This window comes from Lagenorhynchus albirostris, chromosome 11, assembly GCF_949774975.1.
Source record: "Lagenorhynchus albirostris chromosome 11, mLagAlb1.1, whole genome shotgun sequence".
Lineage (NCBI taxonomy): Eukaryota > Metazoa > Chordata > Mammalia > Artiodactyla > Delphinidae > Lagenorhynchus > Lagenorhynchus albirostris.
The window spans coordinates 85,571,336-85,590,621 of NC_083105.1; the positions used below are offsets into that span (position 1 = coordinate 85,571,336).

Genomic DNA, 19,286 nt, shown 5'->3' on the forward strand with positions numbered 1-19,286 from the left:
CTCTCACTGTTGTGGCCTCTCCCGTTGTGGAGCACAGGCTCCAGACGCGCAGGCTCAACGGCCATGGCTCACGGGCCCAGCCGCTCCGCGGCATGTGGAATCTTCCCGGACCGGGGCACGAACCCGCGTCCCCCACATCGGCAGGCGGACTCTCAACCACTGCGCCACCAGGGAAGCCCTAACAAAATATTTTTTTAAATATGTATTTTCTTATGGAAAGAAAGTCCATGTATAATTGTGGGCTATTTTTCCAATTAAAAATAACCCCAAGGGCAAAAAGAAAAAAAAAAAAAAAGAAGTTAAGTGCTTACCCAGGGATTCTAAGTCCCTGTCCCAATGTAGACAGTCCTGTGGTTATTACCGCTATTTTAATTTTAAGAAAACAAATGTACATGATCACCTAGTAACTTGCTCAAACTCACAGCCAGTGGAGGTTGAGGACTTACAGTCATAGTCTCTGGGTTGCTTGCTTGCTTTTTAGTTGTTGCCTATTGGCAGCCTCTCTGCCTTAGATGTTCTTCTCAGTCATCTATTTATCCTTTCCCTTATTCATCCCATAAATGAATATTGAATATCTTCTCTATGCCATATGTTTTGCTAAGTCTGGAGGATAAGCGGATGAAAGTCTAGGACTGAGGCTTTAGATACCTGCAGTCTTTGTTCTGTCATGTCTTTGGAAGATACTGGAACATACTGTTCTTGCCCTTCATTCCTCAGAGCCATTAGTGAAAATTAAAACTTCACTGAGCAAATGTAGGAGACACACATTGATTCAGTAAAGTTAAGGGAAATATTTTCAAGTCCAGTAATGTGATATTTTATTTCTACAACTTGCTAATTTAAAATATGATGACGTGAAGGAGGATTTTACCTTAAAATTTCATTAATTTACATTTTTTAAATGAGAAAAAAACCTCATTGGGTTTGAGTTTGGGTTATTGAACAATATTGTAACCATTTCACAGAAAGCCATTGGATTATCAGGAAATTAGGGGTATTATTTAACAGCTGACAATTAATATTTGCCTAGCGCTTTACAGTTTACAAATTGCTTTCACGTTTATTATCTAATTCTCAAGAATTTTCACAGATGAAGAAATGTCTACATATCAGGGTGCCAAAAATTTGATGGTGGTTAAGTGACCTCAAAAAATAGAAGAAAAAATTATTATTTGTTGAAAATTACTTGAAACTCATGTGCCCTTACTTTTACTACAGCTGAAAAGTCCTACATAAAATAATTAAATGAAGTAAATAAGAATTTGTATTACCCTGATAGCATCCTTTAAATCCATGAATTTTAAGAACTCTGTGTCATATGGTTCAGGCTTCCATTGATATGATGACAACATAGATAATCAGTGAACTTGGAATTATAAAGTTAGCTACTTTCAACTTAGAAATATGCATTTATTCCTTCAACAGACCTTACCACGGGCCAAAGGAATAAAAGACTGAAAGAAAAAAAATGCCCTCAAATAACTCATAGATTGGCGTGAAAGATAAATTTAGGAAAACAAAAGAGCATGTGACAATAAAAGCATCTCCAGGGTTTTACAGGAGCATGGAGATGGGAAGTACGAAGGTTGCCAAGGAGCATGTCTAGGGCATGTCAGGAAGGCCCTTACAGAAGGGGTGACACTTGAGTAAATTCCGAAACACACCAGAACGCCACTATTTCAGCATAAGAAAAAAGCTTGGGAGACAGAGGAGGGGTGAAGAGGAGGGCGGGTCCCTGGAACAGGAAATAGTTCTGTGTAGCTTAAGCACAGAGGTCTTGAGAGACCAGCAGGAAATGATGCAGGAAGGATAAGCAGAATTGATATCATGAGACTTTTAGGCCATTTTAAAGTGTTTGGAATTTATCCCAGAACGATGTTTTGGGGGGAAACATTAAAGAGTTTCTTGTTCCAGGCTATTTGGGAAACTCTACATACTGTTGTTATCTCTAGAAGATTCACAGTGCACATTAACACATTCAAGATTTTGAGAATACATGCAATGAAGAAACCTTTTTAACTTTAATTTAGTGTTTCCCACACTTTTTTGAACATGGAATTATTTTTTCACAGAACTTACAGATCATCAACTTATGAAATGCTCCTTTAAGCACTAGGGTAGTAAGAGATGGGTTTTTAATCAGGTAAAGTGACGTGATTCAAATTCCCTTTTTTGGAGTATCTGGGAATGCTTTATCTGGAAGAAGAGTAGGAGATATATTCAAGGGATGTAAGCTTAAAGATAGGGAAGCGAGTTGAGAGGTGAAGGCATTAGCCCAAGTGAGATACGAGGTGGCTTTAGCGAAAGCAAAGGCCAGTGGGGATCGAGAAAAAGCACATTTGAGAGCTGAGGAGGAGGCATAACTCCAGAGCTTGGTTGTCTTTTGTACATAGGGTGAAGGAGGTATCTTAGACGGCTCCCAAGTGACTGGATGGGCAACTGGAAAGGGAATATGGAATGTAGAAGGAACAGATTGAGGCAGTAGGAAGATGATGAATTCTGTGCTAGCCATGCTGCATGGGACATTCCAGTAGAGAAGCTTGGTAGATGTGTGTACCTGGAGATCAGAAAGGGTTTGAAGCAGGCGGTAGGTATTCTCCAGTCCCTGGGATCCCCCCTTGAGTGTTAGGAGCATCCTTAAGACCAATTGCCATGTGTTGGTTTGGAAGGCCACCACAACAAATTACTATAAACTGGGTCACTTAAAGCAAATTTATTCTGTTACTATTTGGAAGCTAGAAAGAAATCCAGAGTCAGAGTGTCAGCAGGGTTAGTTCCTTCTGGAGACTCTGAGGGAGAATCTGTTCCGTTCGTCTCTCCCAGCTCCTAGAGGCTACTGGCAATCCTTGGTGTTCCTTGACTTACAACTCCAGTGTCTGCCTCCATGCTCACGTGGCCTTCTCCCCTGTGTCTATGTGTCAAATCTCCTTTCTCTTAGAAGAACACGAATCATTGAATTTAAGGCCCACTGTAAATCCAGCGTGATCTCATTTCAAGATCCTTAATTTAAACATCTGCAACGACTCAATTTCCAAATAAGGACACATTCACAGATACCAGGGGTTAGGGCACACACATATCTTTTTGAGAGACACAATTCAACCCATTACAAGTAGTTTACTGTTTTTCCTTCTACCTTTTAACAGGCTCTTCCCTTGTGGAGCAGCCGTTTACTCACTCTTTCTGTTTAGATTTTATCCCCTCTACAATTGGACTTTCCAGTTTGTCCATCTTTTTCTGCCCCTGAAAATATATAACAGGGACCATTTTAATTTTGAGAATTTTGTTGGTTATGGTTAAGAAGAAACACCAAGGTATAAAAAAAATCAAATTGTGGTAAATTTAACACAGTCACAGACTCTCATATATTTCTTACATTAATGATCCCTAACCTGCATTTCCCAAATCTCATTTGAGGCACTAACTGGAAGCCATATTGGCCTTTGCCCTCCCATTTTCCCTCTAAGAAGCTTACCAAACCTCTCCTGAACACTTCCTTCTGATCATAAGATGTACTTGCTGCCTGAATATATAATGAAGGCAGAATAAAATGTAGCAAGTGATCATTTGGGGTCCTTTGAACTCTAATAGGTGACTCCCATTTCACTGAACCTCTGTGCCAACAAGAAATGATATCCCCTCACAGACTTTTTTTTTTTTTTTTTTTTTTTGTGGTACGAGGGCTCTCACTCTCGTGACCTCTCCCGTTGTGGAGCACAGGCTCCGGACGCGCAGGCTCAGCGACCATGGCTCACAGGCCCAGCCGCTCCGCGGCATGTGGGATCTTCCCAGACCAGGGCACGAACCCGTGTCCCCTGCATCAGCAGGCTGACTCTCAACCACGGCGCCACCAGGGAAGCCCCCCTCACAGATTTTATCATAATGGTCAAAGCCGTGCAACAAGACTGCTGAGGATGAGCATATAGGGAAAATGAAAGAGGAAAAAAGAGAAAAGAATTAACATTTTTTACTGCCTCCTCAGGTATACGAAGTGTTATCTACTCCTTCACATGTGCTATTTCATTTAATTCTTCCATCAGCCTTATGTTCATTTTACAGTTGAAAGAAATGGAAACTCAGTGAAATTAAGTGTTATAATTTGGCAAATATCACACTTCCTAAGAAGCAGAAACCTGCATCCATCTGAATGCAATGCCCAAATTCTACCTATTTCACTATGCCATTTTGTAAACTGACAGTTACTGAGTGACTTTCATGGACCATTTATTATGCTAAGAGACTATATTAACTCATTTAATCTTCGCAGTGTCATGTTTATCTAGTGAGGTTATTCCATTTAACCAATAAGACCAGTGAGATTTAGAAAGGTAAAACAATATGTACAATTTATATAGCTAGTAAGTAGCAATGTTAGGATTTTAATTTAGGCTCATCCAACTCCAAAGCACAAATTATTTTCGGGTGATGGAAACCTTGGACCAAATCTAAGGAGCAAATGAAGTAAGATCCCAGGCAAGGATATGAAGATGGAGAAGTCAGAGATGAGGATCCAGTGCTATGATGAGAAGCAAGGAAGGAAGGAGTGTCCGTAACAAAGGGATTGTCAATGCTGTTTCTGCCAGGACTGGAAAGTGTCCCTTGGGTTTGGCATTTGAAAGAGCAAGGGGAGCGGAAACAAGACTGTAGCAGGAATGGGAGGGTGAGGAAGGAATGGGAGAGTATGATATGAATCTTCGAGAAGCTTGGCTTGGAAGGTAAAGAAACAGGATTGGAACAAGAGGGCAACACAAAGTTAAGAGACTTTATTTGCTTGTTTCAGGAGGAGAATCTTAAGTACTTACAAGTTGAGGTAGTAATGATAGTAGAGAAGTTCAAGTGGATGATGTAAATGTGAAAGAGAATAACCAGTAGAGAGGTGTAGAAATCGAGAGCATGAATTTGGGGGATTTGCCTTGAATAAAAGTAGCGGTACCATTTTCATTGAAACAGGAGGTGGCAGTGGGCATACGTGGAGATTGATTTGAAGCTAGCCTGGAGTAGGAGTCAGGGTGGGGAAGGAAGGTGAGAGTTCAGCCTTATTGGTCTTTCCAGAATTGGAGGTGAGGCCATTTACTGAGAGAGGGAATCAGCATAACTGGGAAGTTGGTGACTGTGATGAGAACAAAGTGTAAAGAACCAGCAAACAACCCTGTGATGATTCAACTCTGTAATATGTGAACGGCTTTATGATTTAACACAGCAGATACAATGTTCGAATTTCATATAGCATTTTAACTAAAATTCAAGTCTCTGAAAGCAAGAATGTTTCTTTTAAAGTGAGCACCTATATCCACCTGCACACAAACACACATCTCACATTGGAAATAGCCATTACAGAACATATGTATGTCTGTCAGTTATTCACCCTCGTAGTAATAGATGCATCCTTTCTGCATCTATAGTAATGATTTTTGCTACACAGTGTTATCTTGACAGTGCCTATAAAGCATAAAGATTTCATACTTTTATTCAGTGTCATGTGCCAAATCATTTCAAATATATTTGTGCTCTGGAGAAGCTAAATAGACTACAAAAACACATGGAACCAGGTTGTACATAAACAAGGGTTAGAGGGTAGGAAAAGCAGGCTGATCCTCTTAAGATCTTTTACTAAACGAACACATACCAAGACCATTCCTGTCATTTAAGAGCTGCATTTTTTTCCAGAGTGGTAGTGTTCGTGAACAGAATGAGCTGAAGAATAATATATTAAGAAGGTTGTGCAGGAGAACCAAGTCCAGATGTTGAGGATAATATAAGGTTAAAAACGACCGTAATTTTAAGTACATATTAACCCTAAAGGGCTGACCTAGATCTAAATAGTTGTTTATGATTCATATTGTATTTATAATGAGCCAGGATGTTTTCTTTTGAATACAATGAATTTAGCTCAGAAAAGCAAAATATATAGTAGCTCTCAAGGCTCCCCTTTCCATCGCCGACCCCGGAACTTCTCTTTCTGCCTTAAGGAGATCAGAGGAGGATGTTCAGTCTGTGCATAGTAAGGGAGGAAGGACACGGATCATTTAGAAGCCTTCCAGCTCTGAAGCACTGCGCTAATCTGACATCAGCTTCTTCAATAGAAATGTTTAAGCAGCAAGAAAGTATTCTAGGTTTTTTGGCAATTGGCAGATCAGATAGAAGAGTCTAGCAATACGACGAGGTCGTGTAATCTGACATGATTAGACAAGGCTCTTTAGTACCAGAACATTCATAATTGAGACAAAGAAAGAGTATTAATAACACTTTCCTAACACGGCAGTTAGCCATTTTATATTTCCTTTCTTTAATCTTAGTGTTTTTCAACAAATCATGGGATTTAATAGCGTGTTTTGGCAGATTAGAGGATTTATGGCCCAGATGTTTTTTGTTCTAAAAATGGATTAGGGTGTAAAGTTTGCTGGAATCCACGGAACATGTTGAGGCAAGCCGGTCATTTTATGTGTGATTAGTGCCTGCCTTCTGTCTCACAGTCCCTCCATCTGTCACAATTCACCAATGGATCTGGTTAGATTTAGCCTCATGTCACAAACAAGTCCCTTTTCTGGGCAATTTCATATTATAGATTCAGTTTATGCCATTTTATGCCCTAGTTAAAAGATAGGGAGAGTGAAAGATGATATATTAGCTTTCCTTTCAATATTTGCAAAACAATCCCTTCCCATCGCTCTTCTACCCTAAAATCGTGCAGATTAGCAGCATAATGTGCATCAGATAAATAAATGACCAGAGTTAAAATTAGCCTTTCTCCTTACACCTGGTATTCTTTAAAAGAAATATTTTAGCTTTCTTTTTCTCTCTTTTTTTCCCCCTAACTCTGGATTGTGGAGTTGCGCCACAAGTTGGTCACTTGACCATCCCATTAAGAGTGTGAATTAAATGTGATCATAGTTACCCAGTAGCCACAATTTATTATTCAGCAATTACAGGTGCTTGGTTACATTCTGTGCTTGAAATTTAGCCTCTTAACTGTTGCAAGTTTGTATCTGTAACAAGACATTGCCAACTGTGGTTTATTTCACCATGGTTGGATGCAGGGGGGAAATGCTCTTCTTTCAGTCAGTTAACAATGATTTGTTCCTTCTGTGTATAACAAACCTAATAGTGCCATACTCAAACTCTAAATTGGCCTTTCTAATACTATGAGAGTGTCAGTAATTAATAGTAATAATTATCAATACCTTTATCCTATGGTAACATTCAAATGATCCTTATAGGAAAAAAACCAAAGACAGGTTGTATTTTTGCACTACAAAGTATTCAGATAACTAAAAAAGTTTATCTAAAAATTATATTTGAAACTTCTTTTCAAACATGTGGAAACAGCTGTATTTCACTTAAATATTACATTTTGATAAGAAATGTTTGGCACCATGTTGATGTAACTGTGTGAATCAGTCATCATCAATTATTTATTCATTCATTCATTTTTAGACTGATTCCATTGAGAAATTAGTACATGCCAGACACTAGCCATTCCCAAAAAAGAAGTGATTTTTATGGTGAAAGGTTAACCTATCCATGCACTTGTACAAAACATATCCTTCGTTCTGTTACATCTTCAGGTTATTTAAATGACCATGATGCTGTCACCAAGGCAATCCAAGAAGCTCGGCAGATGAAGGAGCAGCTTCGGCGGGAACAACAGGTGCTTGATGGGAAGGTGGCTGTTGTGAATAGTCTAGGTCTCAATAACTGCCGAGCAGAAAAGGTTAGTTCCTAAAATAACTGACTTTCCAAAAATACTTAAATTGCCTGACTGTTTTTCTTCTTTATCTTTTTCTCTTCTCACCATCCTTGGAATGACGGTTCTCCGACCCTTTATCCCTCCATCAGTGCAGAACTCTTCATGCCCATCCTAATCAAAACCATCTGGAAATGAAAAGCATTATAATTCTCTGCTATCCATCTGAACCTTATTGACAATTAATATCCCCTTTTCTGCCATCACTTTGTATTAAAATGAAGTGGCATTTGAAATACCTGAGTCTCAGTGAAAGTTTTGCTTTACAGAGATGCTCAACTTGTATTTGGGGATGAGCTGGATCTGAAAATGCCGAATCTTCTTTAATCAGCATAAGCTTGGATGATACCCATGCTTGTAGTCTCAGCATCTAAGATCCTGAGCTTGTCATAATGTTTCCAGTGCAAAGCACTGTCAAGTTTTAGGTGACTGAACAATTGGAGGCTTTGACTTGATCATAAAACAAAGTTTGCTGTTTAAAATGTGGACGTTATTATTATACCTGTTATTATGCTTAAGTCCAGTGAAACTTCTGGATTTATCTGAGCTATAATAATTTCAAACTATTTTGTCTAAGCTACATTGTATTTTATTCAGAAAAATATTATGTTGTTATAGAATGCTTGGAGTGATATACTTCTTTTGGTCATATTTGGTATTTTTAATTGAAACTTTAAAGTTACTGAATCCCTTTTTCTCAAAATCCTGTAGCTAAATAGATATAGTAGATAAGAGAAAAAATGATCAGCTACTTAGTAATAACTTGAAAGTTAATCATCATGGGAAGGTTATGAGTCAAACAGTGTCATCCAGAATGAACAGATTGCTAATTTGGATAGCTTTCTGGTTTCCCAGGTTTTATATGGAATTTTACATATAATCTCTAAGAAGCTAGCAATTTGCATAGTGAAGGTGTGACCTTGCCACAACTGTACTTTTCCTCTGGTCCAAACATGGGTCAAAAGGATGGAGAAATGATTTCAGTTCTGTTCTGTTCCTGGAGGGGAGAGCAAAGCATGGTCAAGTGTACATCCCTTGCAGTCTCAACATAAGAAGAGCAACATTGTTGCAGCTCGAAGGGCACGAACATTTTCTATCTAAGCACCAGAAGGGAAGGGGAACAGCAAAGTGACAGCTCTAAGAAGGAATGATAGCAAGCATAGAGGAATTTATATTCAAATATTTAAACATTCTTGAAAGGATGCTTGAACAGAAATTCCCTTTCTCTGCTCCCCATGTAGAAATGAGTTTAGCACTCAGCCAGATGCTAATGCAAAGTGACTCAAGCTATTCCTCGCAAGCATAGCTAAATTGCCATTATTTGTTAAGCGCATTGAATTCAGCTGTGGATACAGCAGTTGGTTGCATTCAGCAAGCATCTGTACCCTTTTTTTTTTTTTTAATCCTCCAAAGCAGAGACAACTCTACCTATCTCCCCCCCTCTCCTCCCCTGTGCTGGCTGGGAACTGTCAAGTGACAACCGACCAAATCCTTTTGGACAGGAGGCCTTCATCCTGAGTTCTGTATACTTACAAAACAGGCCTTGTGGTTGGATCAGGGAGCCCATTAAAAGCGCTTTGATGGTATGGAAATTCATCTTCATGAAGCTCCTAGGCCCCTAAGCAGCATGCTGTTTAGCTGTGGTTACAGATCAGTCATTCACATCGGAGGGCAATAATTGTGCTGACGGCTTGTAAGGCAACGGGAGTACATAAAATAATCCTGGGCCCTCCACCATGGCACTGCGAGTTAATCTTCTCTAATACAGATCAGCTGTTGTTCTAACACATGACTTCATGCAGGCTCCAGTGACTCTGCTCAGCCTTTGATTAAGTAACAGGAGTGGAACCATCTGCATTCATTTTATCCCATAGTTGTCCATTGTTAGGGACCTTATTTCCACTTCTTGTTCCACCTCCACAATCAGACTTCATTTTATTTCTCTGATTAGCACCTCCTATTTGAGTTGCAGGAGTGAGAGTTGCCTCTGTTGACAACTACTCCTTTCAATTTTCCTTTCTCTTTTGTAGAATTATAGTAACTGTTTTTTAAAAAAATCTATTTCTGAAGTAATACCTGCCAGAATCTGTTGGCCAATTAAGATGTCTCCATTCTCAAGACGTTGGTGCCCCCAGATCTCTTCACCATGCCCTTTCCATGCAGTTGAGTTACATCTTCAACTATGGTCTTACGTTTTTATGGATTTTTAAGTGAAAATCTTAAAAAATGAAATTGTATCATTGTAATTGTAAAACATAAAAATGTAAAAACCCATTATTGTCATAGTCTGGCAAACTCTTGTAATGCGTAAGTAAACCTTTTCAGCAGGAGAATTCGAATTAGTTCATCCCTATGTTACCCTTGACACTTGAGATTGAATCTCTCTTAGAAGCAGGAATTACTGTGGTTGCCTTTTCCTGTTGAAATAGCTTAGCCGGCATTTCTACCAAATTAATGATCAATCTATGTCTTGCAACTCATGGGAATGAAATAATGTCAATTTAAATCTTTTAATTAGTCATTATTCAACATTAGCACCCCTGTGTATTAGGGACAGTGCTGTGTACTTGAGGCACTGTATTGAACAAGAAAATATGTCCTCTGCCTTTATAGAGCTTACAGTTTAGATCAAATTACGAGTTTGTTAATCATGGCATATTTATGTGTGTGAATTCCTATAGGAAGTGAATTAAGACCCCATACTGCTGAGCATGTCAGATCAGTTACATACCTGACTCGACAGAGGTAGCTGCTTGTTTTTCCACATAAAGCAGCATCACTAGACATATTGCCTCATCGTTTTTTTAATACCTACCTTTTTAATCGATTTCTATAATCGCCCAGCTTTATCCATGGCCAAAGCATAGTTAGATCAGTAGTTGGTTTGAAATTTTGCTTCACAGTCCCTAACGAAAGACAGAAACACAGTATGTATAAATTCCTCTTATAATTTGCACTATCGCTCCCAAAAGGACGACATTTTTTCTCTCTTTAAACCATGCTCCCAACTTCCTAAACCCTAAAAGTATGTGAAATAAATGTAAGACGTGGGGAAGATGAAGGAGAGAGAAAGATAGAAAGGAGCTGGGAGAAAGGAAAGGGGGAAGGAAAAGTAATTCAGCCAGATGCCTTCCGTCAGTCTAAAAGGAGATAGCAGGACCCAAGATGCAGATAATTGGAAACCTGTAGCAGAGATCTGTTTTCTTGAGTACACAAGCCCTATACACATTAACTTGTCTTCACATTTCAAATGACCAACATGCTTGTCTCGACTAGAATGTCTTAATTCTGAAAAGCTGTAATTGGGCAGTGAAAACAATTAGAGGTGTGAAGATAGGGACAAATGTTTTCCAGTCGTATGTACCAAAACACATAATGAAAGTCATTCGTACTGAAACACATTTTAATTGAAGACTTCTAAAAGATTTTTCATTTCTTTACTTTTCTTGGAAGTGTTTCAACATACCCAAGAACTGCGTATGTCAGGTTTCTTGGAAACTCTGGGACGCAGTGTTATTTATAATTGTCATCTCTGGTTAATTATAGCCTGATTGTATATTCAAATAATGTTATCTTTTACCACTCAGCTCTGTTACAGATTAGTGTCATAGGTGAATAAGTAAGCTTCTCAGGTAGGAAGAATCAGAAGAAGACCCTCATACATACATTTGTTTTGTAAAAACCACCTGCTTTGTGTCTTTAACACCCAAATGGCAAATGGCACGGTTTTGACCAGCTGCATACTCAGGTTCTGACCTTATAAGCTTACCTGATAGGAAATCATAAAAACTTCAGTTTTTGTCCTGATCCTACCAGGCAACACTAATACAATAGAGACGCAGTGCACTGCAATGAGGAACAGACCAGAAGTTTCCCTGATCACTTCCCTCACTACCCAATGTAGTTGTCCTAGAAAGATAATGCCCATGCTGTAATACCTGTTAGAAATGTTTGTCATGACATGTATCAGGATATCTAAATACAGTAGCTTCAACAAATACTGATTAGCTTTTAGCCTACAATGAAGTTCAGGAGTAGGAGGTTGGTGGCCTTAGCTCACTAGTTCAGTGATGTCAGGGTTGAAATCACTTGATTATCTGGGCTGTTCCCTTAGAGTCACAAAATGTTGCTGCACCTACAACTATGTCATGAAGGCAGCAGACTCAGAAAGAAGTTATTTTCTCTTCGCTGAAGTTCGGTCTTCACTCACATAGTCATATTTCACTGCACCCCTCAAGCTGACTTCCATAAACATCTCCTTTGGGTAGAACTGGGTCATTTGCACATCTTCATGACAGTTACTGGTCAAGGAAGAGAGACCACTTTAAATGGATCACAAATTATTTTCTGGGACTGAATTAGAGACCTTATCCTATCTTCCTGAGATCAAAGGATATCTTTTTTTTTTTAAGAAAGGCAGACCACTACCTGCAGCACCTCATTTGGATGTGTCTCGAGTCTTGGAAGCTTGACTAGCCTACTTTCTTCTAGGAATGGACCTTGAGAGCTTGTTTGGAGGGTCTAGCAGGGCAGAACAGCTTCTCATATACTCTCGACCGAAAAAGGGCCCTCTCCTATTGGGGAAGGCCATCCTCTTCCACTGAGCTTACAGCTCCAGGAGGAATGTATGTGGATCCATGGGGCAGGAAAGGGGACACCTGTCTAGCCATCCAGATCAGCCAGTCAACCCTGGTGATCAATGGGGTGACAGAGGTCGCAGCCAGATCACCCTCACATTTAAGGGATATCTCAAGACCAAAGGTTATATTGGCAGGGACAAAAGATAGACCAGAATGGCTACCGGGTAGGAAAAGGCCATCGTCAGCCACGGCTACATTATAAAAATGATACCAAAGCTCTCAAATATTTTCATCATAAAGCTGGTTTGTTTTGATTCCATTTGATGTCATCTATCTAACTGCTTTTGCTCTTCTCTGTTGCATGTCTAGGGCCTTATACCTTGTCTGTGTTTCAGAAAGAATTAAATGACATTCAAGAATGTGTACAAGAAAACATTGTTTGGTGCCAGGTTAAATCAATGAATGTATGTTCGTCCACATACTTTCTACATATTAAGGCCAACTTCTGTATTACTTCTTGTATATAAAAAAGATGTCACTCACAAAAATAAACATACAAATATGTGCATGTATTTCTTAAGGTAGAGAATTTATTCATCAAACATTAATTGCCTGCCGTGTACCTGAAATCTAAACACTTGCACATGCTATGCCTTCATCAATAACTGCAAATAAGAATAGCTAGGAAAATGTCTTACTTTTCCCTCTGAGGTTCAGTGAAAATTCTTTGCAGATTTCCATAGAATAAGATGAAAATTTGGTGAATAATATGTATATTTTATTTTATTTATTTATTTTATTATTTTTTTTTTTTTGCGGTACGCAGGCCTCTCACTGCCGTGGCCTCTCCTGTTGCGGAGCACAGGCTCCGGATGGGCAGGCTCAGCGGCCATGGCTCACGGGCCCAGTCGCTCCGCGGCATGTGGGATCTTCCCGGACTGGGGCAGGAACCCATGTCCGCTGCATCGGCAGGCGGACTCTCAACCACTGCGCCCCTAGGGAAGCCCAATGTGTATATTTTAAATAATGATTTACTCAGTAATGAAACCAGTTTCTCTTTTTGGTGTCGGTCATATTCATAAGAAGTTTTACCACATACATTATAGATGGACTTGTAAACAAAGGTTAATTTTATTACTCCGGCACTTGAAAACTCTTCCAGTACAACCTCCTCTTTTCTGCCATTGTCAACCCTTTTCTTTCCCTTTAACAGAGTGCCAAACATGAAATGACAGTGACCAATGTTGACTTCATGCGGATGTTTAATAATGAAAAAAGTGTGTCAGTCCCAGCATTAGTTACAAATGGCAGTAAGTGTATCGGATGGCAGCCCTGTAATAATTTTACATCCATCATTCTTTCCTGATGCTTCACTGGCCATCTGATGGATGGGGCCAGCAGTGTTAACTCTTCAGAAACTGACACAGTGTATCTACTTCAGCATTATCTAACATATGCTCCTTCTCTTAGATAAGGAGAAGGCATGTGAGGAATTATAAACTACAGGTTTGCTTTGAAAAAGTGAATATGAAGGAACTCATGCCTTTGTATTCAGTGGCAGGTACTACAATTAATTAATGATTTATGGGTGGCTTTTGTAGTTGTTGCCTTTAGCTAAAATGAATTAGAGAAGTCAGATTAGAGCTAGACATTTCAGTGGTAAGAGGAAAAACTCCATGAAGGAGGAAGCTATGTTAGGTAAATCGTTCAGGAGGAAATGAGATAGATCATTGCAACAGTGGGACAAAACAGGAGCTTTTCCTTGGGGGGTGTGTGTGTGTGTGAGTGTTTGTCAAACAAAAATGTCCCCAAACTTTTAAATCTTCTGGTTAGAATTTACCTGAGCACAAATTAAAATAACACAAATGGTTAATATTTTCTTTTTATAGAAGTGAATATATATTATTTTTTATCTCTAATGTAATTATTTATTTGGTGATTTTAATTAAAAGATACACAAAGTCTGAAGTTGAATATTTGCCTTTTTATTATTGGAGTCTCTCTACTCTAAATATGTATGTAAAATGGATAGAGAACTGCTTTCTAGACAGCGGATTATTAGAAAATCTAGACTAGTTTTTTACGTGCAAGTTGGCATTTGATCCTCAGGTTTTCTTTTCTTTTGTTTTTCATTCATAAAACCTTCTTAATACCGAGTGTCTTAGCTAGGGAACACTTCTTATGGGACAGGAGGGGAGAGGAAAACCCCTTAGTGAATATTATCAGCACCGAGCAGCCCGTTTTCTAAGACCATGACAAAAAGGCAAATAGGTATTATGTCATCACCCATCCATCACTCTATATGTCAGCCTTTCAATAATTCCAATCGACATTCTCGACAGGCTGGTGCAAGTTAAAGGGGCTGTTTGTTTCTAGAAATTGAGTATAGGCTGTCTATAGCCTTTTGTTCCAGATGGTTTTCTTCTGTGTCTTTTCATTTCTTTCTTTTTCTTTCTTTTCTTTTTGGGGGTATTTAATTGAAATACATGCCGAGTTTGCAGACTGCAAAGATCAGAGCTGTTTTCGTCCAGCAGTGGTAACTATGCATTAAACATTTTGATTTGTTTGAGCTTGAAGTTTAGTCCTTTCTTGCCATTTGCTTCATGGAGTTTGTGTATATTTACAGCCTCTGCATTTAATGGCCACATGCCTTATTTTCACAGATGGCCAGTGGAAGACTTTTTCTTTCTCTTAGTATAGCCTGCTTTCAGTTTTGCTACATTTGTCACAGTGCCACTACTTGCAGCTAGCAAGTGCCCACGCTTGGTGGGGAGCAATTATGGTGTGAGTTTTTAAGGAGCTTTTTAAAGGGTTTTTTTTTTTTCCAGTAAACTTTTTATGGTTTAATTTTCAAGCCTAGAAAAGCTGTGCATGTTTTCAAACAGAGAGTCTTGTGTTCTTTACATCATTCTGGTAGAGGGGTTAGTGCAGGATGGTCCAATAAAATGAGACACACAGGGCATGCCAAATTGGGTTTCAGATAGACACCCACAGGCCTCTCTGATGATTGAAATTGTCTGTTCATTTAAAGATATGAGGATAGGCTCACAATAGTATTCCTGAAAAAAAACGAGTTTGAAAACACCGTATGGAGAATGATCTAGATATTTTTAAAGTACATTTCCATGGTACATAGATAAAAGACTAGAAGAAGAATAAACAATCATTTTGCCAAGGTGATGGGGTTGGAAATTTACATGTCCCCACATTCCTGATTTTTTCAAATTTTCTGTAAGTAAAATAAGAATCACTTTTGTTGTTGGACCAGAAGTGTTATTTTTGAAAACCTGGTCTACTAAGAATGATCTTTCCTTCCCTTCTCCCTTGCTCCCTTCTTCATCCCCAGGATCAAATAGCTGTCTTCAAGACACTTAAACATTAAGGCACTGAAATAATCAAAGAGCCATTTGTTTTTCAATTATCCTCATACTTAGTAGATGTATTGTATTCTCTATCGTCATTTATTGCAAGTGACTTTAACAATATGGATTTAAAATTATGAGGAAAATATTCTGAATTTAACATTTATTTCAAAGGGCCTCATTGAGTCTTTCCACTTATACCTTTTCTGTTTTACAAATGAGAAACACTTGTTTATGAGTATAGGAGTAAAAATAGGAGTAATAATAGCTATTGATATCTAGTTTGTATCTTACCTTTTTCAACTGCTTTCACATCAAATTTCAGTTCTGTACAGTATTATAAGCAGAAAAGTATTCATATCTTTGTTTTAAAAATAAAAACCTTGAGGTATGACATTATTATAGGAATTCGAGTGGTAGATCAGTTTTTAAACCCAGGTCCTCTTGTTCAAATTTCAGTCTCTTTTCTAATGGGCCATGCTGAAGATGTTCAAGAAAGTAACTCAGTGCCTGTTTGATTAGATTGTACCCCAGCGTTGGCCATGTGAATCATTTAGTACATTTTTGAGGATTTATCACACACACACACAAATCCTTTAATCAATCAGCATCTCCATCATTTGTGTATCTTTTTTCCAACTCTTTGTTTTTCCTGTTTCTGCTCCCTTTCTAGGTCTTCCTTTCTTCACCACGCACCAGCCCTCTTCATTAGAGAATGAGCCGGGAAACAGAAAGAATATGTTCCATCTTATTTATTTTGCTTCTCATAGCAGCTCTCCTAAAACATGTGAAGTTTTAGCTGTTCATTAAAATGAGATTTTAAATATCTATTCTACTCTAAATTTTCTCCCCTAAAACTACCATGGATGATTGAAAAGCGAACTATAACCCCGCTCTGCCTCTTTCTATTCGTCAGACCCAGCATTTCGGAACCAAACCATTTCTCTTTAAAACAGTGCAAGTATATTTATTTAACTGAGGTAACTACTGGCTACTGAGGCTGCATTTATAAGAATACGTACAGTTTTACAGCTTTTATCCTATGAAAAGGAAAAATTAAAGAGCAAAGGTCTATACGTTTCTGTAGCTCACTAACTGAGTGACCCATTGTTTATAGAACAGTTATCATCAGACAACATTCCAGTTGTGTGTTTACATCTGTGCAGCCCTCCCACCTACCAGACACCCTGTGTAGGTTGTGAATTCTATTATTTTACTTTGTTGGCCTCCTATTTTTCTCACATTAAGCCTTCTGATTTGACTTGGTGTGCACAGTTATCTGTATCTGCCCTGGTTTGAAATAAAGTCATGTTTTTAGACTTTGGCTGAATGCTGAACACATACACAGACACTTTGAAAACTCAGGTCTTAGTTTTTTCCTCTCCTGCCTTCCCTCTTCCACATGTACAGACTATAAGCACCCCTGGGACAAGTAAGCAAGGACCAATATTTTACCATGATATTATTCACGTGTACCCTCTTTGTGAATGATTTCTTTCCTACGGATTCCTTTGAGTGGCTCTTCGGTTCATTACCCCACACACTCAATGACTTCTTCCTCTCCATGGCAGTCATGTTGAATTCGGACATATGACTGCATGTTTCACAATGCACTTAGAATCTGTAAATCTGAGTATTATTGGACAGTCCCTTCACAAAATGTATTTCAATAATCATATTTTTTGGGTTTTGTTTCATAATTTGAAATATCTTCCTTGAATTTAAGAAAATGATGATAGAATTCTCAATTATAAATGGAGTACCTTTACATTTTGAAACATAATTAACAGCTTCTGAGGAAACTATCATCATGGATAGAGAAACATGTATAGCTGTATACATTTGTCAAAATACTTCTGTTTTGTTTGAGCAACTCCAGTCAAGTGGAACATAGAATTGAAAGAAAATGTAAAGGGCCTTTAATTCAACATATCATCTGATGTTGAATTGCCAGGCAGGTAGTCATATGACCAATACTTGAAAACCTCTAGGGAAGTGAAATGTTTTGCATCCTAAGACAGCCCACTCAATGGAGAGACAACTCTTTTATATAACTCTTCCTTCAGTGGTTCGTTATCTTTCACTTGATAACTTACAACCATTGGTCAGTATTCTGTCTCTTTACTACATATGGCCAAATCCTCTCTTTTTCACAAATAAGAGGTCTTGATTCTTTTTAAGCATGGAGATTCTTAAGATATTTAAAGACAGAGATTGTTGATCTCCCCTTCAACTCTCTCTTGCAAGGTCCTGTGCAATTTCTCCATGAAGACAACAAGGATATTGATAGGAACATAACCCAAAGCTGAGTTAAGTCCAAAACATTATGGCCATGGTCTGCATTCCAGTTTTTGCAGAAAAAGAAACTAGACCATTACAACATAGTTTTTTCTTAATGAATCCATACTAGCTTCTTGTTGTATCACATCCTGTACTAAGTGCTCTTAACTAATCCTGTAACAATCAGTTCTGTCTTTTCTGGAACATACATTAAGTGCTCAAGTCATTGTTCCACAAATTCTCTCTTTATTCATGAAAACTCAGAATTAGTTATTTATGTACAATTCCTAATATTTCTCCCACTTTAAAATCAGTTCTTTAAAAATCATAAATAGGGATTCATCAATTTTATCCACAAGTCATTTTACTATTCTTAGAAATGTATTCATCCAGATTAAGACTTGAATTCATAGAAGCTGTGTGTTTCCTTCAAAACAATTCTATCTTCAGCTTTGTAATACTTCTTAAGAAAACTTGATCTGCCAATACATTTCACTTTGACCAGATTGCCTGATGAAACTAAGTTTCTATGTAATTTAGCAAGAATTATACTTCAAGAAACATTTCATGAAGCTGGCTACCAAAGTTCACAAAAGGAAATTAGATTGTGGAAACAAAATTATGGGTTCTAATTTATTATTTTCTCCACTAGGGGTATCTCTGAATTTAGAAGGGGAAAAAAATCAGGATTAGGTAAGGATTTTTTTATAGTTGACTAAACCACAAGACACTTATGGACTTTTCCAACCCCTTAGCTCATATATCCATATGATTCTCTGATGGAGAAAATGAGTGGAAAAATATTCCTGAAGGATACTAGATTTCAGAGTGCCAAAGTGTCTGAGAAATTCACATTTGACCAGAATAAAATTAGTAAAAGATTTCTTCAGATTGCATTTTTGTTGGCGTTGGAGAGAAATGTATGTGTGTATGTGTGTGTGTATTTGTACATAATTTATTGTAAATCTTTTACAACAAAGCTTTCTTTCCCATTTGTGCAGTTAGATTACGTGGGTGGATGCTTATTTTTTAGAAAATGGCAATCTCAGTAAGCAAGGGTGAAACCAGGAGATTGAAGGGGATCTCAGACACACGCATTGTTTTTTATGTTCTACTTAAGCTGATGAAAAAATTCTCCAACCGATAAATCGTTATGACATTATAAATAATCTTTCATCTTCTTTGGTGGTCTGTGAGGGTCCCATAATTGGAGGGTTAAAAACCTTTTTTGTTTCTTTTTTCTTCCTGTGTCATTAGTATAGAAGGAGATCATAAAAAAGGTCAGCCAGAAGGGGTTTAACTGTTACTGAGTCAACATTT

The 19,286-nt window shown here is 38.2% G+C and overlaps 1 protein-coding gene across 1 annotated transcript in view; it reads left to right on the forward strand.

Moving 5' to 3' along the window:
* The window catches only part of SOX5 (SRY-box transcription factor 5), a 963,387-nt gene that overhangs the window by 928,075 nt on the left and 16,026 nt on the right, over positions 1–19,286 (forward strand). Inside the window, exon 15 of the mRNA XM_060165318.1 lies at positions 7,566–7,711. Coding sequence (XP_060021301.1) covers positions 7,566–7,711 — 146 coding nt within the window. The remainder of the gene's footprint in view (positions 1–7,565; positions 7,712–19,286) is intronic.